General features: G+C 39.9%; 1 protein-coding gene and 1 long non-coding RNA gene across 2 annotated transcripts in view; both read right to left on the minus strand.

The window, feature by feature from the left end:
• Positions 1–1,450: 1,450 nt before the first annotated feature.
• On the minus strand, positions 1,451–6,222 carry LOC308669566. Its single transcript, XR_014026790.1, has 2 exons — positions 4,307–6,222; positions 1,451–4,123 (listed from the first exon to the last, which is right to left on the minus strand). It is a non-coding gene; the product is annotated as an uncharacterized lncRNA (long non-coding RNA).
• Positions 6,223–24,278: 18,056 nt separating this feature from the next.
• MDM1 (Mdm1 nuclear protein) overlaps positions 24,279–26,604 on the minus strand; it is a 29,927-nt gene continuing 27,601 nt past the window's right edge. The window contains exon 15 of the mRNA XM_081331061.1: positions 24,279–26,274. Coding sequence (XP_081187187.1) covers positions 26,159–26,274 — 116 coding nt within the window. The 3' untranslated portion in view covers positions 24,279–26,158. The remainder of the gene's footprint in view (positions 26,275–26,604) is intronic.

The raw sequence follows: 26,604 nt of genomic DNA on the forward strand, positions 1-26,604 counted from the left end.
ACCTGTATTAGCAGCATGCCATTTCATGAATTCTTCTCTCTCCCCGGGCATCATGGTTTCAGGGCTATAATACTTGGCTTCAGGGAGTGGTCCCACATAGTCTTGATTGGCCATTGTATTGAACAAGTGGGGGAAATACCCTTTGCTGCCTTGAAACCCCATAGCTTAGGGTAAGTTGCTTAATTTAAGGGGTAAAAATGAAAGACTATCAATAAACCAAATCTTATAATCCAGGAGGGTAATACACAGCAGTTCCCCCCCCAACTTATAAGTTCAACCTTAATCTTTTCACGGATCAGCTGTCTCAGTACTAGGTACCCGTCATAACCTTTGGAGTTGTGAGCGATAAAAGTACATCCTTTAAAATTAAGATTTATAAACTCCTTTACAAACTGTTCCAGGCATCTAACACCATAACAATCCCAACTCACAACGTCTTTATCATACCACTCCTTCAACATATCCCTGGCGTAGACATAATTAGGTATATGGGTTCCTGTCTCTTGACAGCATTCAAAATCATAAATGATGTATCTTTTGCCAATTCGCAGTCGGACCAACGATTTTAGAAAGCATAAATGCCCATCCAAGCTTTCAACCTTCTCAGAGCACTACCTGCACTTGATTTCCTTGCACTTTTTGTGGGGGGTAAAAACGTAAACCCCACACGTTTCACAATATGCTTTATTCTTACAGTCAACCTTCCCCTCCCTAGCAAGTTGTGTGTGTCTTTCAAGACACACCTTAGACCAGCAAAGCATTTTGCACCTACAGCAGTAAGTCTTCTCTGCCTCCACCTCCTGACATTCTTGCTTGAGGCATGCTCTGCAGATATATTGACAGCTGTGACTAAATTTGTGGTGGTAGGGTGTGGCAGAATTTACAGAAATAGCATTCACCTAGGAAGCCCTTGATATTTTTGATGCCATAATAATGCTTGTTGTGTAACAATATAAACACTATTTTTTTCTTGCTGTGGGCTACCTGTGACAAAAAACCTCCACCCACCCTGCATATAAAACAAGATCTTTATAGTGACCCTTAAATCTTCTTCAAACAGGTGTATCTGAGAAAAGTCAATCCTGTTTTCTGTGGAAACACCCAGCCTGCTGTGAAGTTCCCTGGCCCTGGTAATAGTTTCTTGATTTCTATCATCCACACCAATCAGATAGAGCAAACAGCTGGCAAAACACAGAAATTCACCTTCCACATTGAAATCTACTAGGTGTTGTCTTTTTTACTTCAGCACTCTGCTGAGCAGTACAGTGTTTAACTTCCTAAGCCCATCCCCCTCCCTGTTCTTTACAATAGTAACCACTAATAGTAAATTCCCCCCCCCCACACACACACACACAATATCTCTGCCTTGCTTTGAAGCAGATTTTCAACACTGGTCAGAAAATCATCAGCATTTAAATCATTCACACGCCTCCTAAGATTTAGATTTAGATTTAGATTTAGATTTATTAAATTTATATGCCGCCTTTCTCCCCATGGATTCAGAGCGGCTCACAACAATAAAAAATTAAAAAACATAAAGTACAAAATTTAAAAAAGAATTAAACAATGGAAGTAATAAATAAATGATAATTTAACCCAATAAAAGCCAAATTTAAAACCATAGTCAGTCCAGGCCCGCTTGTTGGAACATTCTTTCTTTCTTTCTTTCTTTCTTTCTTTCTTTCTTTCTTTCTTTCTCTTTCTTTCTTTCTTTCTTTCTTTCTTTCTTTCTTCTTTCTTTCTTTTTCTTTCTTTCTTTCTCTTTCTTTCTTTCTCTTTCTTTCTTTCTTTCTTTCTTTTTTTCTTGATTGATTGATTGATTGATTGGACTTATATGCCGCCCTATCTCCCGAAGGACTCAGGGCGGCTCACAACAATAAAACAGCTATAAAAAACAGTAATACAAATATTAAAAAAGAATTAAATTACAAAGCCCCATAATTAATTACTAAAACCAATAAATTAAAACAATATTAAAAAACCCCATCCTCAGTCCAGGTCGGCCAGTTGGAAAAGATACATCTTTAGGTCGTGACGAAAGGACCGGAGATCTGGGGCCATCCAAAGTTCTTGGGGGAGCTGATTCCAAAGGGCAGGCACCCCAACAGAGAAGGCCCTCCCCCTGGGGGTCACCAGCCGACACTGTCTAGCCGACGGCACCCTGAGGAGACCCTCTCTGTGTGAGCACACAGGGCAGAGGGAAGTCGTTCCTGGCAGCAGACAGTCCTGTAAGTATCCCGGACCTAAGCCATGTAGGGCTTTATAGGTAAGAACGAGCACCTTGAACCTCACCCGGAGGACAACCGGCAACCAATGCAACCCACGCAGGAGGGGTGTAATATGGGAGTATCGGGATGCTCCCATCACAACCCGTGCAGCCGCATTCTGCACCAGCTGAAGCCTCCTGGTGGTCTTCAAGGGCAGCCCCATGTAGAGAGCATTACAGTAATCTATACGGGAGGTAACGAGTGCATGAGTGACTGTACGTAAGGCCAGATAGGTGCGCAACTGGCTCACCAGCCGAACCTGGGCAAATGCCCCCCTGGCCACGGCTCCTATATGATGATCTAAGTCAAGTCGTGCATCCAGGAGGACGCCTAAGTTGTGCACCCTATCAACGGGAGGCAACACCTCTCCCCCATAACCAAAGATGGTAAATCTTGGACAACACGAGATGCCGACATGTAGAGCCACTTGGTCTTGGCCGGGTTGAGCTGGAGCCTGTTCTTCCCCATCCAGATTCATACCGCTTCCAGGCAACGGGACATCACGTCGAGGGCATCACTGGGTTGGTTCGGGGTGGAGATGAAAAGCTGGGTATCATCAGCATATTGATACCTCACTCCTAAACCGCGTATGATCTCACCCAGTGGCTTCATATAGATGTTGAACAGGAGGGGAGAGAGGACCGACCCCTGAGGCACCCCACAATCAAGGAGCTTCAGGGTTGACCTCTGTCCTCCTGCCAACACCATCTGTGAATGGCCCGAGAGGTAGGAGGAGAACCACCGCAAAACAGTGCCTCCCACTCCCAACCCCCAAAGACGTCGCAGCAAGATACCATGGTCAAATGGTATCAAAAGCCACTGAGAGGTCCAATAGGACCAGAACAGAGGAATAACCCCTATCCCGAGCCCGCCAGAGATCATCCACCAGCGCGACCAGTGCCATCTCCGTGCTGTACCCGGGCCTGAAACCTGATTGGTACGGATCCAGATACTCAGTTTCCTCCAGGACCAACGGGAGCTGCCATGCCACCATGCTCTCAACAACCTTCGCAAGAAAGTGAAGGTTGGAGACAGGACGAAAATTATTCAAAATAGCTGGGTCCACAGCAGGTTTCTTGAGGAGGGGCCTCACCACCACCTCTTTCAAGGCGGCAGGGAAACACCCCTCACTCAATCCAGGTCTTCAGGTCACGGCGGAAGGACCGAAGGTCAGGGGCCGTCCGCAGCTCTGGAGGCAGTTCATTCCAGAGGGTTGGCATGCCCACAGAGAAGGCTCTCCCCATGGGGGTCACCAGCCAGCATTGCCTAGCCGATGGAACCCTGAGGAGGCCGTCTCTGTGGGAGCGAACCGGACAATGGGAGGTTGCCAATGGAAGCAGGTGGTCTCGCAAGTACCCCAAGCCTAAGTCATGTAGCCATTCTATTCTATTCTATTCTATTCTATTCTATTCTATTCTATTCTATTCTATTCTATTCTATTCTATTCTATTCTATTCTATTCTATTCTATTGATTTTGAGCATCAAACTGAAGTTGAATGAAATTGTTTGGACCTATGTCCCTGGCAACATTATTCAAAAGAGTCTGTACCACATTATGGATAGCCTCTATAGCATCTACAAAAGACTGGATTTGGTCAAGATTAGCAAATCTATATTGATGATAGTGTTCCACAGCCCTGAAATTTCGGATAGGCTTCTCCCATGCTTGCGCCATATCCAGATAAACATCGTTCATATTCTGAGACTTTGCAGAGTTAGGGGCTTGTAGCGGGGGGCATAGAATGACTTATCTCCTCTTCTGGTTGAGATACAGGCATAGATTCACAACTATCGCTGCCTGCTGGGGATGCGGGAAGTTCACCTCCATGCATTTTTGCTTTTTTGCAGGCCGGCTCTGGTGAAACAAACAAACAAACAAAAGGCTATCACCAACATTCCTAATAATGTAATACCACCCCTCCTCCCTTTAGTTTCTAAAAAATAATACTAATGGTTTTGTAGTTGGGTAAAATGCTAGATATTATACCTCCTAACAGCATTCGTGCTGCATAGCTTGTGGAAGGCTTTTGGCTATTACCTCGGACTCCTTGGCACTCTGTTGGAATTGTGAAATCCACAAATGGTTGGTCATCCTCCCATTCTGAAGGAAAAGAAAAAACCCCAACATTCAGAATTGTTGCAGAAATGTTTATAAGAATCTAAATGTATGAAAGTATGAAAGACAAATACCTTCATATACCCTCAAACATTCTGAGTCTGTCAATTCATTCTAGTGGAAAAAAACAAGCAATCAGACAAACAAGCAAGCAGACAAGAATGTTACAAACTCCATTTTGCATCTAAGTGTTTCAAAAATTAGGCATAAACTACTTACATTAGTAGGATTCATTCTGAAAAGGTTGTTCTTAGCAGATCAAATGGCTCTGAAAGGTATGGGTATGACAGAAGCCAGCAGATGTGACTGTCCCAGTAAGGGACATGCTTTTATACAGGCTGTTGATGTCACAAATTAATCCCATCAGAGTTAGTGAGTTCTTCTCACCTTTTGCAAAACTGACCCCCCTGCCTCATCAGGAAAACCTGATTGGACAATATCACATGAGCTTTGATTAAATTGTATCTCTATGTTTAACACCTAACAAGGTTAAACAGAGGGCCACCAAAAGAAAAAACATAATACATCTTTCATGTGATTTGTAAAGCACATTTTATTATAAATTTCATAGCGTTAACAGTTTCTTGTAATCAATTTCTGTTACATTCTGACATATGAACCTCTTCAGAGACAATGGCAATTAGGCTTCAATCTTTGACATTAATGACAGTGGTTTTCACATATGTGCTATATGATGTATGAATTTCTTGAGGTCACCAAGGGTATCCCTGGTGAAATATAGGTTATTCACTTTGTCAGAAATACTGATGATGACCCAGAGAACATGAGGCATAGAAAGTCTAAAGCATAAGCTGCTAATAAGGTGTTTCACTGGTACCATCCGCATGGTCTTCATCTGATTGTAGACACCCCATTAAATAATGGTGTAACATTTTAATGATACACGCTTTCAGAATCTGAGGCATGCTGACATTTTGAGATTCCACCGTTTCTAAAACAGGAAATAAGGTAGAATTAGTCTAGCTGTTTCAACTAATCAAAATACTGTATTCTTAATTTTTATATTTACTTACCATTTGATGTTTTGCAGAATCTGCAACAACAAGGCTTTATAAGTTTGTTGTCTTCAATGAAACCATATAGCTCAGGTCCTTTTCTTATTCTACGCCCATGCTTGGGAGGTTTGGGGGTCAAATTTACATCAAACAAATCTCCATCAGTATTTGCCATCTTTAAAAGACTGATGGAATTAAATCGCTAGCTGTTCAAACCTGCCTGTACAATCTCCCCCGCGCATGCTATGACACGTCCTTGAGCCTTGCACCAGTCCAGAATCACGGGGTATGACATGCCCAGGCATGTCCCGAACAGGGCCTAACCCCCTTTTTTACTATCAGACACAAACACGCATGCCCAGATCCGCAGCCCTAACATGCCTGAACAAGTCTACTCCCCACCTGGCTGGTTGTCCCTTGTGAGCATTTTAATTCCTGTTAATATTCCTTGTCTTTTTGCTGTAGGGGGTGCAGAATAAATTGTATTAAGGCTGTGTTTTGTACGGTTGCATGTACATGTGGATTTGAGGGCTCAATTGACAAAATATGTGACTTTAGATTTTTACAAAAGTAAAAACCGGCTGCGGGTTTTAAATGGTGTTTTTTCCCCCACCCTGCATTCGAGAAAATGATTTTAAAACCTCCTAGAAATAAATACCTTTTAGAAAAAAAGGGGTTAAATACAAGCCCTGGCCGCCTTTTAGGGCGTCCTTTTTTCCCTGCTTTTGAGGTGCTGATTTTTAAAACTCCACAAAAATTAAAAGCATCATTAGGCTAGAATGATTAGAAATAAAAAGCATTTTTTTATTATTACCATATTCTTCAAACCATAAGATGCACTTTTTTCCCCCAAAAGTGTGGGGGGAAAACGAGGGTACGTCTTATGGTCCGAAGGTGATCCGTATGGCCAGCCCCAACCTCTGCAAGTGGAAAGCAAGGGAGATTGCCAGGAGCACAAATCGGCACGTGCTGAGAAACGCCGATCTCGCGCTCCTGCAATCTCCCTTGCTCGGTTTCAGCTTCCCTTGCTACAAGAGAAAGCAGGCTGAAACAGAGTGAGGGAGATTGCCAGGAACGTGAATCGGCCGATCTCGTGCTGGTGCAATCTCCCTTGCTTTGTTTCAGCCTGCTTTCTCTTGTAGCAAGGGAAGCTGAAACCAAGTGAGGGAGATTGCAGAAGCGCAAGATTGGCCAATTCACGTTCCTGGCAATCTCCCTCGCTCCATTTCAGCTTGCTTTCTGCAAGAGAAAGCCGGGCCGCAGGGCCGCCTCCACGGGTACTGCTCTAACACAGAGAGGGAAGGACAAAGAGGGAGGGAAGGAAGAAAGGAAGGAAGGAAAGAAGGAAGGGACAATGGAAGAGGGAGGGAGAGAGAGAAAGAGAGAAAGAGAAAGAGAGGGAGAGGGAGAGAAAGAGAGGGAGGGAGAGAAGTAGAAAGAAATAGGGAGGGAGAGAAAGAGGTAGAGAGAGAGAAGGAGAAAGAAAGGAAGAGAAATAGAGGAAGAGAGAGAAAGAGGGAGAGGGAAAGAGAGGGAGAGAAAGAAAGGGAGAGAGAGACAAGGAGAAAGAAAGAGTGAGGGAAATAGAGGGAGAGAAAGAGGGAGAAATAGAGGGAAAGAGAAAAATAGAGAGGGAGAGAAAGAGGGAGAGAGCGAGAAGGAGAAAGAAAGGGAGGGAAATAGAGGGAGAGAGAGAAAGAAGGAGAAATAGAGGGAAAGAGAAAAATAGGGAGAGAAAGAGGGAGAGAGAAAGGGAGAGAGAAAGAGGGAGAGAGAGCAGAGAGAAAGAAAGAGGGAGGGGGAGAGAGGGGGAGAAAGAGAAGGAGAGAGAGAAATTAAATTAGTAACATGATTGTTAAGTGAATCTGGTTTCCCCACTAACTTTGCTTGTCAGAAGGTTGCAAAAGGCGATCACATGACCCTGGAACAATGTGACCATCATAAATATGAATTGATTGCCAAGCATCTGAATGTAAATCACATGACCCTGGAGATGCTGCAATGGTTATAAGTGTGAAAAATGGTCATAAGTCACTTTTTCAGTGCTGTCGTAACTTTGAACAGTCACTAAGTGAATCATTGTAAGTCGAGGACTACCTGTATCATTTTTTTTTCTTTTTTGGGGAGGGTCAAGTTTTTGACACCTTGCTGGGCCACTGGTGGTACTCGGACATTGCCTTGTCCTAAAAGTGGTACAATGGATGAAAAGGTTGAAAAGCCCTGTTTTAGTATACCGGTACTATTTGGTTCAGAATATTTTTTTTCTTGTTTTCCTGCTCTAAAAACTGGGTGCGTCTTATGGTCAGGTGCGTCTTATGGTCCGAAAAATACGGTATTTCACAGCTCACCAAAGTAGGGCTTGTTTCCCAAAAGCACAGGCCTCTGTTAATTATTTACTTTATTTAGCTTATTCTGTTTGTTTTGAATGTCCATAGAATTAGTCTAGGGTTAAGCTAATCATGTACCCAGAGGCTTGACTGCCTTGACTTATTGACAGCGTTAGGTTCAAGACGTCTTATCTGAAAATAGGTTTGCTAGGGTTACTCTTGCTTATCCTGATGGGCTTAGGCCAACACGTCACTTCCGCTCGCCTTATCTGAAAATAGGGCGGTTACTTCCGCATAGGGCCATGATCTGCTGACGTAATCAACACCACGTGGATTTGTTTACTTTGATGACGTCACTGATCAAAAGTGCTGATAATTTTCATTTTAAAAAAAGGTATACACTATAACTACTGACATCAATGGTGTTTGGAATGCTGCTGCTGTTGTGATATTGTGGAATATGGGTAGTCCTTGAATTAGGACTACAACTGAGCCAAAGGTTTCCATTGCTAAGCAAGACAATTGTTAAGTGAGTTGTGCCCCATTTTACAACCTTTTTGCCACATATATTAAATGAATCACTGAGGTTGTTAAGTGAATCATGCAGTCATTAAGCAAATCTGGCTTTCCCCATTGACTGCTTGTCGGAAGCCAACTGGAAAGGTTACAGATGGTGATGACATGTCCCCAGGATAATACATGCCAGTTGCCAAGTGCCCAAATTTTGAACACATAATCATGGGGTTATTGCAATGGTCATGAGTGTAAAAACTGGTCACTAGTCACTTTTTTCAGTGCCGTTGTAATATTGAACGGTCAATAAATGAAAGGCTGTGAGTCAAGGACTACTTGTACGTTCAGTTTCTTTAATGATTACTTGTACAGTGTTGTCTACAAACCAGAAAGTGAAACAGACCTTTATGGAAATAGTAGCCTCATGCCTATAGTTGTATGGGCTTTTTGTATCATTTTTTTGGAAGCTTTCTTTAAAAAAAAGTGGAATTGTCTCCCCATTCCTTATGCTACATATACTATGCAACAAAGTTAGTAGCCAAGAGTAATTGGTCAAATATCTTGCTAATCTTTTCAGACCAAAGGAGAACGTTATAAAAAAAGAAAAGAAAACAAGAGGGTGAAAACCAACCGTTTGAGGTATGAACACGGAAAGGACAGATTATACATTTTTACATATACATGTTCAATAGTTTCTTTTTTTTTCAAAATGGACCATCATTTATTAAATCATTTGCAGCAACAATCATTTTATATTTAAAAGTACTGAGAGTCTAGACTGATGGCATTTAGCATAGATTGAAATCCATGTGACAAATTGCAGTTTCAGTACTACTGAAAATATTTTTAAAATGTTTATACTATATACAACGTATTTCTATGTTCCATACAAAATATTACAAACACACTTCATACATCTTCTCTAAAGGAGGAACTATGAAAGGTACTGAAACCCTGCTGGACAAAGCCAAAATAGGTACTCAAGATATGTCCAACAGTGTTTAGTAATTTAAGAGCCAAAATGGACTATACAGGAGAATATTCTTCCCAAAAGGGTAAGATTGCAGCTGCTTTAAATCAATCATAAATTATTCAGAATGACTAATATTTTATTTTTATTTTATTTTATTAGATTTATATACCGCCCTTTCCCGAAGGACTCAGGGCAGTTTACAGGGTATTTAAAAACCAAACCAATACAAAATACAAAAGTTAAAAAACAATTAAAAAAGATTAAATTATCCCTAAAAATAAAAACCCCAGTTAAAAATTCTCAGCCTGGGCCGGAGAGCTCAAAGAGCCAGGTCTTCAGGTCCCAGCGGAATGAACGAAGGTCGGGGGCAGTCCTAAGCTCCACAGGCAGCTGGTTCCAGAGGGCAGGCGCACCCACAGAGAAGGCCCTCCCCTTGGGTGTTATCCGCCGGCAATCTTTTACCGGCGGCACCCTGAGAAGACCCTCCCTGTGTGAGCGCACTGGACGAAGGGAACTTGATGCTGGCAGCAGGTGTTCCCTCAAATATCCCGGACCCAAGCCATTAAGGGCTTTATAGGTCATCACCAGCACCTTGAATCTCACCCGGAGGGCAACCGGAAGCCAATGCAGCTCGCGGAGTAGAGGTGTTACATGGGAGTATCGGGAAACCCCCATCACAACTCGCGCGGCCGCATTCTGCACCAGCTGAATATGAGATAAAGAATTGTTTGCTTATTATCGCTTCTCTCTACTTAATTTGAATTACATTTTCTAACATATATAATCATAAGAGCAGGAAATCTAAATCTTAATATTGCTTCAATATTACTTTTTTTGATAAGCAGTAGTTTCTACATTTTTTTTAAAAAAGTAATGCTTTAAGTCAGTAGTTCTCAACCTTTTCTTCACCATGGACCCCCTTTAAATAACTTTTGTGGTCACAGACCACGGCCATGGACCCCCAAGACTCAATTCAAGATTTAAATCATAACATTTCTTCAAGCCTTCACGGACCCCCTGTGATGACATTGCAGCCCTCCCAGTGGTCCACAGATCACAAGTTGAGAATCACTGCTTTAAGCCATGTTATATGAGATCCCATCTAGAACATCATTAAATTGGTTGAAAATTGCTCTCCTTAATTCTGTTATGCATATACAATCTACTGTACTTTCTATAGTATCTTGAACATCAAAATGATGTGGTCAGTTTATCGTGCCACTTTCACTTGTTCAATCTGCCCTTCCCTGTTGGTTGGATTGAATCTAGGAGGACCAATTTTTTTTGTCTCTTCTTCAACCTTCTGAAAAATGAAAATGTCAGTGGGACCACTGCAGAATTTCGGGAATCTTGCAATCTTAACCAAGTTGCTTTTGTAATAAAGTTCCTACTATTTCTTCCTGGAGTTCTCAGTTCAGTTAACCTATTTAGCATAAAAGCCCAGTCTAGCACAAAAACAGAAAAATAACAGCTCTCAAAAGAAGCCAGCATGGCTACATAAAGGACTCTGATAAACTGAAAGATAAAAAGGACAAGTATAAAAAGTGGAAAGAGGGGAACATAACTAAGGCAGAATATCAGCAAATAGCCCAAACCTGCAAAGATGAAGTGAGGAAAGCTAAGCCTCAAAGTGAACTAAGCCTTGCGACAGAAGTCAAAAACAACAAACAAACAAACAAAAGTTTCTTTCAACATATAAAAATCAAGAAAAAACTCAAGGAAACGATTGATCCATTAGTGCAGACATGTCAAACACAAGGCCCAGGGGCCAGATCCGGCCCGTGAAGTGGTTTCATGTGGCCCGCGAAGCCATCCTGGAAACAGTGAGGGAACGGCCCCCACTGCCTTGGCCCTGGCCCAGAGACCCTCTGTCAACTCCCCGTCTACGCCGGAGAACGCGAGCAAGAATGACGACGTAGTACGATATACTAGCAGGATATCCAAGCAATTGCAAAGTCAGCGTTGGGAGTCACTCGCCCCCAACGCGTCTTTTAAACGTTGCCAATAATTGAACAACAGCCCCACCCGTTAGCCCCACCCCTTCCCCGCGCAGACCAGCATCCGCCTGAGCTGCGTAAAGACCCCACCCCCCTATCCCGTCGCCCCACGCCCTGCTTCTCCCCCTGACGCCGAGGTCCATACAGCGTGGAGGAAGGTGTAAGTGCAGCATCCCCCTCTCCCGTACTCTAAAGTCTCCATTGTGCTCCCCTCCACCAACTCAGTATTCCGTGCCACACCCGCAGCCCCCTGGCAGGCCCCGTCGTCCGAGCGCAGCTGTAGAGCGCCCTGCGCCGCCGCCGGTATGCAAGTGGCTGAAACGTCCGGCTGTAGCGGTTGAGGCTCTGTAGGTCTTGCGCGGCTGCCGATGGACGTTTCCAGACGCTTTACTATAGTCTCGGGCCGCCGCACAGCTGATCGGCCAGGCGCGGCTCTTGTGCGATTGCCGGGGCCCGCTTCTGGCCGCTGCACAGCTGACCGGGCTGGCGCGGCTCCTGCGCGACTGCCGGGGCTCGCTTTTGGCCGCCGCACAGCTGATCGGGCTGGCGCGGCTCCTGCGCGACTGCCGGGGCCCGCTTCTGGCCGCCGCACAGCTGATCGGGCAGGCGCGGCTCCAGCGCGGTCGCCCGAGGTTGTTCTCGGCCGCCTCGCAGCTGTTGGGCGTGGGCGTGACTGGATCTCCTCCTGACCCGCGCGGATACTGCTTCTGGTGCTCCCCTGAGTCCCGTTGTGATGTCGAGCCCGAGGGGCTTGACACCCTCCTTCTGCCAGAGACCCTCAGATCTGTCCCACTCCTGCCCAGGCCCCCATAGGCACCCTTGATGTGAACGATGTAGAACTGGCCACGCCCACCCAGTAGACCATATGCACTCTAGCCACGCCCACCCAGTAGGCCATGCCCACCCTGGCCATACCCACCCGGCCCCCTGAGGGCAACCGCAATGCTGATGTGACCCTCAATGAAATTGAGTTTGACACCCCTGCATTAGTGGGAGAAAATGGCAAGAAGGTGACAGGCAACGGCGAGAAAGCAGAACTACTTAACTCATTTTTTGCCTCCATCTTTACAAAAAGTGAAAAAACAGTGCAACCTATCAAAAACAGTACTATACAATCAGAAACACAAGTTAAAATAGTCAAGAAAATGGTAAGTGAGCACCTGCCCACCCTAGACGAGTTCAAATCACCAGGACCAGATAGATTACACCCCAAGGTTCTGAAGGAACTGGCAGACGTGATCTCAGAACCACTGAACTATATCTTTTATAGATCCTGGAGCACCAAGGAACTACCAGAGGACTGGAAAAGAGCTGATGTAGTTCCCATCTTCAAAAAAGGAAAAAAAATAGATCAAGAAACTACAGACCTATCAGCCTGGCCTCAATACCTGGGACAATTCTAGAAAACAACATCAAGCAACGAATCAGCAAACACCTAGAGGCAAACAAAGTCATAACCAAAAGCCAACATGGGTTTGCACAAACAGATTATGCTAAACAAATCTTATTGCATTCTTTGACAACGTGACAAAATTAGTGGACCAGAGGAACACTGTGGATATCATTTACTTGGACTTCAGTAAGGCATTTGATAAAGTGGACCACAACCTACTACTAGATAAGATAGAAAAATGTGGGTTAGGCAGCATCACCACCAGATGGATTCGTAACTGGCTGACCAACCACACTCAATGTATAGTCCTCAATGGAACTGCATCTACTTGGAGGGAAGTATGCAGTGGGGTACTCCAAGGCTCTGTTTTAGGCCCAGTACTCTTCAACATCTTCATCAATGATTTGGATGAGGGGATAGATGGGGAACTCATCAAATTTGCAGATGACACCAAACTGGGAGAATAGCCAGCACTCCAGAAGATAGGCTTAAGATACAGGAGGATCTTGACACACTTGAACATTAGATGCTATCTAACAAAATGAAATTCAGGCATGAAAAAAGCAAGGTTTTACATTTAGGCAAGAAAAGCCAATGCACAGGTACAGTGTAGATGATATCTCATTCAATAGTAGTAACTGTGAGAGGGATCTCGGAGTCCTAGTGGACAATCACTTAAATATCAGCCAGCAGTGTACTGCAGCTGCCAAAAAAGCCAACACAATTCTAGGCTCCATTAACAGAGGGATAGGATCAAGATCACGTGAAGTGTTAATACCACTTAATAATGCCTTGGTAAGGCCACAATTGGAATACTGCATCCAGTTTTGGTCATCATGATGTAAAAAAGATGTTGAGACTATAGAAAGAGTGCAGAGAAGAGCAACAAAAATGATCAGGGGACTGGAGGCTAAAACATATAATGAACGGTAGCTGGAATAGGGTATGTCTAGTTTAATGAAAAGAAAGATGATCAGTGACATGATAGCAGTGTTCCAATATCTCAGGGGTTGCCACAAAGAAGAGGGAGTCAAGCTATTCTCCAAAGCACCTGAAGGCAGGACAAGAAGCAATGGATGAAAAGTAATCAAGCAACCTAGAACTAAAAAGAAATTTCCTGACAGTTAGAACAATTAATCAGTGGAACACCTTGCCTCCAGAAGTTGTGAATGCTCCAACACTGGAAGTTTTTAAGAAGAGATTGGACAACCATTTTGTCTGAAATGGTATAGGATTTCCTGCCTAAGCAGGGGGTTGGACTACATGACCTCTAATGACTCTTCCAACTCTGCTTTTCTGTTCCAGGGGTGTCAAACTGCCGGCCCGCAGGCTGGATGCATCACATGGAAGCCGCGCCCACCCCATTGCCAGCAATGGCAAAACCATCCCAATACGTTGCACGACGTCACATGATGTCACGAGTTTGACTTGTCTATTCTATTCTATTCTATTCTATTCTATTCTATTCTATTCTATTCTATTCTATTCTATTCTATTCTATTCTATTCTATTCTATTCTATTCTATTTGAGCATTACAAAATTGTGCATATTGGCCTCCCAAGTCCAACTGAGTTTTGAGCTATGCTGTTGATGCTGTTATTTTTGTTGTTTTAATTTATTTATTTTATTTATAATTGAATTTCTATACCGCCCTTCTCCCGAAGGACCCAGGGCGGTGTACAGGGCAGTAAAAGCTTTACATACAAAAGTTAAAATGAAATTAAATTAATTAAGCCCTAACAATAAATAATTAAAAATACCCCAATGAGAGCTTTGGCAGTACTGATATGATCTGCCAGTATATATGTTGCGATTCCTAAACATTTTAACCTCTTCTTTGTCTAATGTGCGTAAACTAATGTATTACCCCACAATTTTTGCTCAGTCTAAATAACATTAACATAATATAGCATTTACTGCTGAAGAATTATAACAGACATTCCCAGTTGCTTCATGACATTCTTTGCTTTGTATAAACTTTATATAATAATGAAAGACATGATATAGTAAATCCTACTTAGAATTTTTTTTTCCAGTAACGTTTTGGAAATATATCTATTCCCATTTATAAACTAAAGGGTGGTTCCAAGTCACATGTATATATTGAGATTCCCAGTTTGGTAATAAGTCAGAGTGGCTGTTACTTTCAAAAGTTAACCCATATTAAAAGCAAGGAAACAGCAGTTGCATCAAAAGCCACAATCATTTCCTCCTTAATTTTAGCTTTCAGTCATCTGGATGATCTCTATCTATCTTAGAACTTGTACAGACTTGTTTTCCACATATATGTTGATTCATATACTGTAAATGTTTAAATTTGAATACTGTAAATGTTTGATTTGGAATTTTTAATGAAAATTTGAAAGATTTCAAATTTTTAAAATATTATGTCAACATTTACAGTTGAATTTAAAATGTACAGTTAAATTTGAAAAAATTCAAATTTTGGATGAAATTCTGAAAAGCTAATATATCAAAGCATCATGGAGGTAGTTTTTTTCCCCATGCCACTATTGACCATATACATGTTCAGGGTTCTGCATTTGGCATGTTCTTTCTCAAACATACTAGTACTGTAACAGGTGTGTCATATCCAAGCTACAAAATTGAGCTAGAAAGTAGCATCTCTTGATCATCTGGGTTTTTGTAGCCCAGATAAGATACACTAAAATCTCTGATCTCTGATAATAACTTTGTTATATATATAACTATCTTTTATGCTTTCATGGACTTCACTGAAATTATTCCATTCAGTGTTACTTTTGGCTTGGATTCTGCTGGTATTTGTGTGGGCAAGCTGCAAAATTCAGAAAGGTTTATGGTGGTGGGTGCTTTTCCAAGTCAAGCAAGCAACAGTCTGGGTGTTACAAGTTTTATTCTTTCAGAAAACACAGACAGACAGACAGACAGACAGACAGACAGACAGATAGAAATTATTGCATATAAGAAGTAGAATTGTTGGATAATATATCACTTTAATGTCCTATTCTATCAATTATTCTGCCCAACCTATTATATAAAACTTGGGAGGAAGATCAAAAAGTTCATCTTATCAATCTCCTACCCAATCAATGTATGGCAGTTCCCAAATATATTGCTAAATTTTGTGCACTGTACTTATATAGCAGACATATATGACACAATAAATTCAAATAGAGCATTAACATTTATTGCTTAACAAATAGTTTTAGAATATTATTCTAATTTTTTCTTCCTTATATTTTGTCATTTCTGAACTTGGATTATAATAAAACCTTTCCAAAGTATAATTTTATTTTCAATTTTACCTGATATACAATTTATGGATATTTCCATCTAATAAATCTGTTTTATGCATTATTTATTTATTTATTTATTTATTTATTTATTTATTTATTTATTTATTTATTTATTATTTTACTTACCTACTTACTTACTTACTTACTTACTTAATTACACTGCCCATCCTATGAATATTTGCACCTACCCATTTTCCCCCCAATATGCCTTTTTAATTGGGGATAAGATTGCAAGATTTGGAAAAGTGCAAATACTAAATTAGATGAATTTGCACTCATAATAATAAATAAATAAATAAATAATAAATAATTTGAAAACTAAATAATCCACTGATTAATCCAGGATTAATCCAAGACCCTTCCCAACACCAAAGTTCAAAAGCATCGTTCTATCCTTTTTCTTCTGTTTTTGCTTCTACAGAATCATTATCTTCATGGTTCTGATCTTAGGTGATATAGACATATCACAGCATTTTGTCCGTCTTTATGGCTACTATTCTAAGTCCTAGGCTCTTGGCTTCTGGTTCCTTTTTTTTTAAAATCCCATTTATATCCCGCCCTTCTCCGAAGACTCAGGGCGGCTTACAATCTAAGAAGCACAAATCAATGTGCTTAGCAATAGCCTTCATTCTATGTATATGCCTGCTTATTAGAGCTTTCAGCCCCCCCCCCAGCGGCATTATTACAAAGTCAGCTTATTGCCCCCAACAATCTGGGTCCTCATTTTACCTACCTCGGAAGGATGAAAGGCTGAGTCAACCTTGAGCCTGGTGGGACTCGAACCTGCACTAATTGCAGGCAGCTGGTGTTACTTAAGGAGGCATTAGCCCACTGCTCCACCAAGACTTCCCTGCCTTCATTGCTAATATTAAGACTATTTACTCTCGAGGACTTCCGCTGGTGGCGCGGCGCCGAAGACAGCCTCCCCTGGCTGCCCGCGGCTCAGCTGTTTGTTTTTTCGCCCGAAACAGCGCCGATCAGCTGTTCGGGCGAAATTGAAGCCCCCTCCTCGGGATAAGAGGAGGGGGTGAGGCCCCAGGTAGGGGTAGAGTTCTCCGAGGCCGCCTGAGCTTCGAGCTTGGGCGGCTGAAGGATCGAACTCCCCCGAAGCCTGGGTTGCTCCCAGCTGGCCGTCGTCTCTGCTCCGAATTTCCTGGAGCAGAGCCAGGCGTCTGCGAACCATCCCTGCCTGAAGAAAGGACTATGATTTAAAGGAGCAGGCAGAGCGGTACAAGAGGAAAAGGTGAAGAGATGAAGAGGATTATTTTATTTTACTCTCAAGCTTGATGGACTATGCTTAAAACTTAAAGTGAAAGTGCGTCACAATTGTAAGTAAAAGATGGCGGCTAAACCTCCCCCTAGAACTTTTCGGAGTGCTGGAAATTCTCCGGTGCAACAACAATCATTACTGCAGGCGTTGCATTCTCCTGATGTATTGACATCGAAGGATCTTGAAAAACATACCCAGTTAATTTTGGAGTCAATGGGTGTTAAATTTGCACAGATGGAGGAGAAATTGGAGAAATTGGAGCAGAGAATGGAAGAAAGGATGGAGCAGAAACTTAGAGAGATGAAGGTAGACATTTTGTCCTCAGTGCATAAAGTAGCTAAATGTGTGGAGGTGCTGGATGATCAAGTGGAAGACTTGACTCAAAAGAATGCTATATTAGAAGCAAAAGTATTGGAAATTGAAGATTTAAAAGACAAAATGGATAGCGAACAGAGTTTGGCTCAATTTTACCAGATGCAGTTTGCTGTTAGAATTAGAGGCCTAAAAGAGAATATTAAGGAAGATTTAAAGCAGCTGGTTTCTGAGGCTTTTGAGGGGGTATTGAACCATCCAGCATCTGAAATAAAACAAGGCATGGACAAAGTGTTTCGTGTGAATTCCTGGATTGCTAAGCAGAGAAAGTTGCCTAGAGATGTGGTGGTTTATTTTGTAAAAAGGGAAATTAGAGATGAAGTTATACAAGCTGCCTATGATACTAAAGTTGTGATTGCTGGTCAAGAAGTTTTGGTTCTAAAAGAAATTCCTCCAAAGATTTTAAAGAGAAGGAAGGACTTTATATTTCTTGTGCAAGAGCTCAAGCAAAGAGATATAAGGTTCAGATGGGAGATCCTAGCTGGGTTGAGCTTCATGTATGATGGCAAAAGGTACTGTTTGGGTACTGTGAAGCAAGCGCATGATTTTTACAACAATGTTTTAAAAGCAACCCCATCAACACTTCTGGAAGCTGCAGAGGGATCTGGAGAAGGAGAACATCAAGAGGATGAAGATGGACAGATAGACGAGAAGGGTACAGGAGGAGATCAAGCTGCAACTCTTTTGGATGATCCTAGAGAACAGAGGGTGACGCGTGCTGCCTTAAAACGCTCAAAAAAGATTAAAAAATAAGACCAGTAGAAATCTATGGAACTTCCACAATATACTTATAGTCAAGTGGTAGCTGTGTTTTTAAGAGTTTTGGGATGATATCTATGGTAACAGAATGTTCAATTTGGAATTAATGGACAATTTACTACAGAGGAAGAGGAAGAAAATTTTGTGGGTTAATGCGGGTTAATTTGTGTAAGAACTATCTATTATAGCCTATTTTGGCTAGAGAGGTTAATAGGGATTGGTGCTTGTGATGTGTAAGTGAGAATATGTCTAGGTAATAGTGAATTGTGGAAGAACATAGATGGGAATGATGCTAGTTTTTTTTTTATTTTAGTTCTTTATACATATTTAGTATTGTTAAGGATTGGTTTACTCTATATAAGCTAGAGAGTGATGGATTTTAGAGTTTATAATTGTTAGTATATGATTGTTTATGATTGCTTTTTAGATATATACCTTGTATTTTGCTCTGGGAAGTCGGGGGGGGGGGGAGGGGGGGAGGAGGGGAAGTAGAGGGGTGGGAGGCAGGGGAGGGAGGAGGGAGAGGGGGAGGGGGGGAGGTAGGGAGGGGAGGAGGGAGGGGGAAGGGGGGTTTTTCAAAGGAAAATTGTATTTTAAAACTTTTCAATAAAAAAAAAAAAAAAAAAAAAAAAAGACTATTTACTCTCTCTATCATTAGTTCGGTCTTATTTATATTTAATCATAGTGGCATCTTTTCACTCTGCTCCTTGACTTTCATAGAGCATATGTAATTAAGTCTTTCTTACTATGGTTGTTGTTGAAGTTAAGTGACACTAAAGGTGATATCACCAGATTTATCCTTGTTTGTAGAAAATGCCATATTTATTTATTTTTTGCTTTTTGCAACTTATTATTCATGAGGCAAATAACGTTTCTAACATGAATTGTCTTCACAAGCCACTTAGAAATGGAAGATATGTGTCAACACCCAATTAGCAACAGTTAGTTCTGCTAACTGCAGTTTTTAATGAGACAGAAAGGTGAATATGATTAAAAAACAACCATGATGGAAGGTAGTTTGGGCAGTGTATAGTTCTCTATTGAGTTATTCAAATTAGCTCTGCTAATAACATTTTGGAGAAATCATGAAGTTTTTTGCACACTTGGTTGTTCAATATAAAGGAAAAGTCAGATACCATATTTTTACAAGCCATATTTTTAACAAGATTTCTTTTATAATATGTTCCTTTACATTTTTCTTCTAATGGTTTATAGTATACCATTGAAACTATAGAGTCTATTGCCTGAGCCAGCCTTCTATAATTGATTCTGCTATAATGAATTATTATTTATTTCTATCCTGCCTTTTTACATTCTCAAGGAACTGAACAAAATCTAATTCTCCTGCCTCCTATTTGTCCCAACAATTGTGTGAGATGGTTTGAGCTGAAAAAGAATGACTGGCCCAAAGTCACACTGTGGCTACTGTATCATGCCTAAGGGAGGCCTAGAGGTCTCATATGCTCCTGGTTTCCACACCAGTAATTTAACCACTACATCAGTAAACAGATTGCCTGATAATATAACTTAAGTTTAGAAAATGCAAATCTATGTCTTTCTTTTGGAAAAATGAGCTTGAAAGAGAATGCAATTTGTTGCTTGATTTTTGCCAAAATAAGCCAGAACATCTAGAACAGGGGAGTGAAACTGCTGGCCCAGGGGCCAGATGCGTCATGCCAAAACCGCACCCACCCCATTGCTGGCAATGGGAAAAAAATTACAATAGATCGTGACACGTCACATGACGTTGGGAGTTTTGACACCCGTGATCTAGAATTTCTCTAGATGGGGTGTAATTTGTTTTGGGCGATCCTAAGTATTATTTTTCTGTCATGTGAAATTAAGATTATTGTATATTGGAATCTGACAACTGGATAATGTAAGAGGATTCTCCATGCTATAAATGTGTCAAAACCAGATCTTGCTAGATTAGTCTTATTGCATTTGAGAAAGTTATCATATGACAGTTGATTAACAAGCTAGTTAAATACAAGCTGGATTGCATGAGATTTAAGTGTACATATATTGATCATATTCATAAGAGAATTCACCAGTGAGTTCTCATCAAATTAGAAAGAAATATCAAGGCAACAAAGATGTTCCAGGAAATTAGAGTCAAATGCCTCAATCAGAAGGCAGATTTTGACTAAATATTAGAAAAAGAATCCTAAGAATAAAACAAGTTTAACACTGAAATCAATTTCTCAACAAAAGTGAGTCAGAATCTTTATTGAATTAGTTCAAGGCAAGACTGGAAAGAAAGATAATAAGGATTCTGTACCAAGAAGGTTTGGACTCAATGCCTTAAATAACTATTTCCAACTGTAGATGTTCCCTTTATGTTTATTTACAACCAATTTTATATATCCATTAGGCATCAGTTTATTCATTATATTGGAAGAACAAGATTTCTATGTACTAGCATTCTGCATATTGTAGCCAATCACTCCAGAAAACAGATTTCTTATCTCTTTAACCACAGAAACAGGAAACACAGTAGAGTTTTGCTGAGATTAGACATTTTTTAAAAGAACTTTGAAGTATTTAATCATACAAACCTGGGTTTTCAGACTAACTTTGTATATTTATACCAAATTTCTTAAATTTTCTGGTCCAAGTTGGATCCTATTCTGAAAATAGTCTCAGTCATTTAAATTTTGAGAGCTTGTTCTGACACAAAGGGGGGAGGGGGAGGGGGGAAGGGATGAAATGGCTAGAAGGGCACTTGAAGCCAAATCAAAAGACAAAATGGTGAAGTTGGTCCCCTAGGTAGTAGGGTACTTTCTAGTATCCTACCACCCTAGCATTTTCAGGTTTGGGGGGAATGGCCACAGCTTCTAGTCGTGTTTATTTTCTAAGCCGATATGCAAAACCAAGGTATGGCCCAGATACATTTAGATAAATAAATATTATGTTTGAAGTTAATGGGCTGCTTTATAGCAGCACACTAGTTTCTCCATTATTTATTTAGTTTCAATTTAAAAAGCTTGGCCTTCTGCTCTGGACCCATTTCAAATTCTGAGATATTGTGCACCCACAAATCATTCTGACTGATTTCTGCTTATTTCTTTGCATTACATATTTACACATTTTTGAATGGTCCTTCACTTATATTCATCCCCCAAATGTATGCTCTATTTAGGGCTGACTCTGTACATATGTGGTATCTCAATATAGATCTATGTGATTCTGATGGTTCTGTATTTAGGGATAAGATGCTATTGTTTTGGTAGCACTGTTATAGATAATATTTTCAGCCACTAAACCTTTATAAATCATTTATATAAACAAAGTAAATTCATTTCCAGTGTAACATTAAGCCATAACATCTCAATATCCCTTACACAATGTGACACTATGCAAAAGCACATTGAATGAAATGATCAGGAATGGTAGCTGAATGCTGCACAATGATTGGAGGGGATATAAACCTGCAGTGAATAGGGCAATATTGCAAAACGGATGAGGATGCTTTGCATTTTCTTATTTATTTTATTTTTTTATTTTAATTCCATTTATATCCCGCCCTTCTCCGAAGACTCAGGGCGGCTTACAAGCTTAGCAGTAGCCTTCATTCTATGTATATGCCTGCTTATTAGGGCTTTCACACACACCCCCAAGCGGCATTATTACAAAGTCAGCTTAATTGCCCCCAACAATCTGGGTCCTCATTTTACCTACCTCGGAAGGATGGAAGGCTGAGTCAACCTTGAGCCTGGTGGGACTCGAACCTGCACTAATTGCAGGCAGCTGGTGTTACTTAAGGTGGTGTTACTTTCTTCCCATCTGTTCCCCTGCATTTTTGCAGAATATTTTTATTTTACTCTCTTATACCTATTTTCAGGTTTACAATAGTGTTGGGATATTTGTCAGCGCAAAATGGTGGGGATCCCTATTATAACTGCAGTGACTTAGATATAAACAATTCATTTCAGGTTTTTACCATCAAAGAAAATTATGACAATATTCCATTTGATAGCATACTTAGGTGAATGAATGTTTATTAGCAGTTTTAAAGTGATGTCTATTAAGCAGTGATTTATTAAAAGGTTTAAAACGGCATCCTAAAATCATTTATGGAAAACTGCATGGATATTTTGGTCTAACGGGCACACTTCAGTAGAACATTCACATACATGTTTATTGATTAGTTACGATATCTTGATGCATATGGTAATTTACAAGACACCCATATAGCAGAAGACAAAACTCGTAAGGGTGCTCCTACTAGTACCCAGACCCGATACTTCTATCAAAACAGTTTGCCTTTCCTTGAAAGCATTTCCAACCAAAGCACTGGAGAGGAAAGAACTTGGCAGGTACCAGGAAAAGCATTCTAGATATAGGGCTGCCCTTGGGCACCAGGGTAGGATTGTAAATTTGAAGAAATCCAAAGAACTCAAAACTTTTTTCTGAGCAGCCTGTACAGAATTAGTTGGTGAAATTATTATGCACAAAAAGGATGCAAATCAATAACTTTTAAAAAGATGTGATATGATACAAACTAATTGTAATGTTTTAATCTGTTACATGTAGGAAGAATATTAAAGATTTTCATCGGCAAATAAAGTAATGAGCTGTCCATGGTAAAATGTAGCCTCTTCCATACCATATGAATTATTTTTTAATGATGAAAAGTAAAGGTGACAAACTGTTGGAAGGAAAGAGGTTGACAATATTTAACTGATTAGAAAAATAAGATAATGAGGAATGAGGAAAGCAAAAGGGGAGTTGCAAAAAAACCCATGTGCATGAAATCTATTCTGAAAATCATATAACAAAGCCATTAAGGATAACATGCGGTTTACACTAATTCAGTTCCTTGAGAACTTTTATATTTAAAGTCAACCAACATAAAAACTGATAGAAGTGGATGCATTTCTTCACTCTTTGGTTTGTAGGAATGTCAAATGTGGCTCAAAACTTTTGAGCTATAATCTTTTGATTAAAATATTGATCAAAGTACCAAATACTAGCTATCTCACAACTTTAATTATTCTATTCAGATAACTCCAGCCATGTATGCTTTACACCAGGGGTCCCCAACCCCCGGTCCGTGGAGCAATACCGGGCCGCAGCATGCCAGAAACCAGTCCGCACAAACAAGCAAAGCCCCATCCACAGGATGCAGCCAGCACACAAACCCACACCCCTTCTGGTCTGCAGAAAAACCTCTCTCCACGTAACCGGTCCCTGGTGTCCAAAAGGTTGGGGACCTCTGCTTTACACAGCTATTACTGTGAGACAGACTGTTGGCCATCTTATTTATTTATAAATCTAAAATATCTTCAGTTATGCTTCTAATCTTTCCAGAAGATGGAATCATTATGAATGCTACAATGCAGAAACTGTCATAGCTGTATTTCTGGGTTGTAATATATACATTCAAATTAGAGAGATTAATTACAGGCAAGAGTGCCAGAAATCTGAATATACAAATATTTCCAGGAACAAGTTGCTAAGAAAATGGTGCACTCATTCTGCTTGGCGGACAGAATTAAATAAGCAAAACCCTCATATATTGTATTCAAAGTAATTGCTTTGTTTCGGTCCCAAAATGAAAGACCAAAATTTGCAAAGATAATCAATTTGTTACATTAATGAACCAGTTGGGATCATTTTCAGGTAAATCAGACCAAATGGTTCAGCAGTAATTTTTCAATCATTATTTCATTTTGTTAAATTAATGTTTATATATTTAACTTCTCTTCTTCAACTAAAATTAATCTCATAAAATTGATTTTTGCATAGTTGAAAATGAAATGATCTGATCTATACATAATTTCTGGATTGATATGCAAATGAAGACACCAAGATTTTCTGTTTCTCCAAATGTTTCAATACCTTTCCTGACAATTTAAATGTATTAGTACAAAGTTTGAATATATATTTTAAAATAAAACAAAATTTTGAATTAACTGAAATTTATGTTGAAACAATACTGCAAGTGAAACAAGAAAATATGACACAGATATGAATATTTATAATTAAGAATTTGTTGTATTCAAAATATTACTCAATTTTTAAAGTATGTACAACTTGATTTCCCATCATACAAATCTAACCTTCTTTAAAATATTACAGAAAAGCCATTTTTGCACAAATCTTATCTTTTTAATGTTTAAACGCAATAATAGTAATATATGAAAGAACTAATTATATCCTGAATATTTACTATAAACTTTCATTCTAGTTTAAAACTATGTTTTACAATAATGCAATAAACACATCAAGAAAATTTCTGAATTATTAAAGTATACTTTAGAGAGCAACAATATATTGCTTCTAGATCTTGCTGAACTAGATTCAAATTTCTCTTACCACTAGTAATGTTGATTAGAAATTATGAAACTTGGTGTCCAATAGCTAGGGAACCACATCCCTAATTCAGCTTTTTCAAATTAGCATGGAGTTTGGGAAAGAAGTAGTAGTCCCTAAACATATTTAAAACAAATTTTGCTCTTAGTTTGGCTAAGGATTCTCATGTACAAAACCTAAGGCTAACTTATGATTTAAACACAACAAAAGGATTGCCAAGAACGCATTCTCTCTGAAATGTTGAACTATCACACAAGAGTAATACATGCTTGTGTGCTTTATTACACCAGTCATGTTAATATTACAATCTGAAATGCCAGTTTTAAGCTGGCCATGATGATATAAATATTGAGGTAAAGGAAAAAGGTAGGCAATACTGAAATGCCAAAGTAATTATTTAAAAATTGATTATGACAGTAATATTTGTAACTATATTGTTCATGATAATTTCATAATAAAAACTGCTTTAAAAAAATTCCCCAACTTGGTTTCTTCCAAAATTTTCTGAACTATGATTCCCAGAATTCCCAGCAACATGGCTATTGGTCCTAATGGCTGGGAAATATAGGAGTACTAATTCTGAAAGATCATCCAATTGGGGAAAGTTAGTGTTGTAGAATAATAAAACTGTATTTGATCTATCAAAAACAAAAGCCAGTAAACTGATTGTCCATGCTGGAACACAGGGATAAATAATAAAGAATCCAACTAAAATTTGTATATAAATGTACTGAATGATGGTTTATAAAAAATCTTTAGGTTTGCTGAGTAACAGAATAACACAAATAATCCTTAGCTGCTACGTAAGCCATAAAGGTAGCAGGTAATCTATTCTTATTCCTTTTTTTTTACTTCCGCTTAACTTCTTCATTGGCTATATTTAAGGTTGCATTTCTGTTATAATATCAAGGACTTGTTGAACCTTATAATATGGCACCATTTCACGGCTTTTTAAAAATGATAAGGAGTCCTTTGGAATTCATTAAATAAAAATAGCTTATGATGTAGTCTATTTGTAATGCTTTTTTTAGAGTGAAATAGAATACAGATTTTGGATAAGTTAATATTTCAAATCAAGTACTTGAGTATTAAGCCAAATCAAAAGGAGTATTTGAATATCCAGCATTTTTACATCAGATCCTTCCCCCTTACTGATTAAAAAAACAGTATTTAACTATTTTTTCTCGCAAAAGTTAAAATACCCTAAAGGTAAAGGTAAAGGTTCCCCCACACATGCGTGCTAGTCGTTTCCAACTCTAGGGGCCGGTGCTCATCTCCGTTTTAAAGCCGAAGAGCCAACGCTTGTCCTAGGACGTCTCCATGGTCATGTGGCCGGCATGACTAGACGCCAAAGGCGCACGGAATGCTGTTACCTTCCCACCATAGTGGTCTCTATTTTTCTACTTGCATTTTTATGTGCTTTCGAACTGCTAGGTTGGCAGAAGCTGGGATGAGTAACAGGCGCTCACTCTGTTACGCGGCACTCGAGATTCGACCCGCCAAACTGCCGACCATCTGATCAACAAGCTCAGCATCCTAATCCACTGAGCCATTCAATCACATCTTGCCCCAGAAATTTTCTTTTCTTCTTTGAGCTCGTTCTAGAACCTGAGATGCAAGAGAACCAGAAGCAGCAGATCGAGCAGACAACTGAGACAGTCGGTCATCATCATCTGTAAGTACAAGGAAAAATATAAAAATTACTGCTAGTATGAAGTATACACAAAACATAGAGAAAAACATTAGTGAAATAAATACTGTCCAAAATCAGAAAGAGATCTCTAACTAGCATACATTACACCGCATGGTTTATCATGGGAGGACAAAATGGCCCAATTAATAACACTTCAATGTTTTGTTTTGGAGAATATTTGAGAAGTTAAAAATAATAGAGGGAAATCATTTAAATAAAACAGTATTGAAGAACAATCAGAAATACTTTGCTAATTATTTGATAGTCAAAACAAAAGGGTTTGTGAAAACTGCATCTAGTTGCAGGTATA

The sequence above is a fragment of the Vipera berus genome, assembly GCF_964194415.1.
Source record: "Vipera berus genome assembly, chromosome: 6".
NCBI classification, from domain to species: Eukaryota; Metazoa; Chordata; class Lepidosauria; order Squamata; family Viperidae; genus Vipera; species Vipera berus.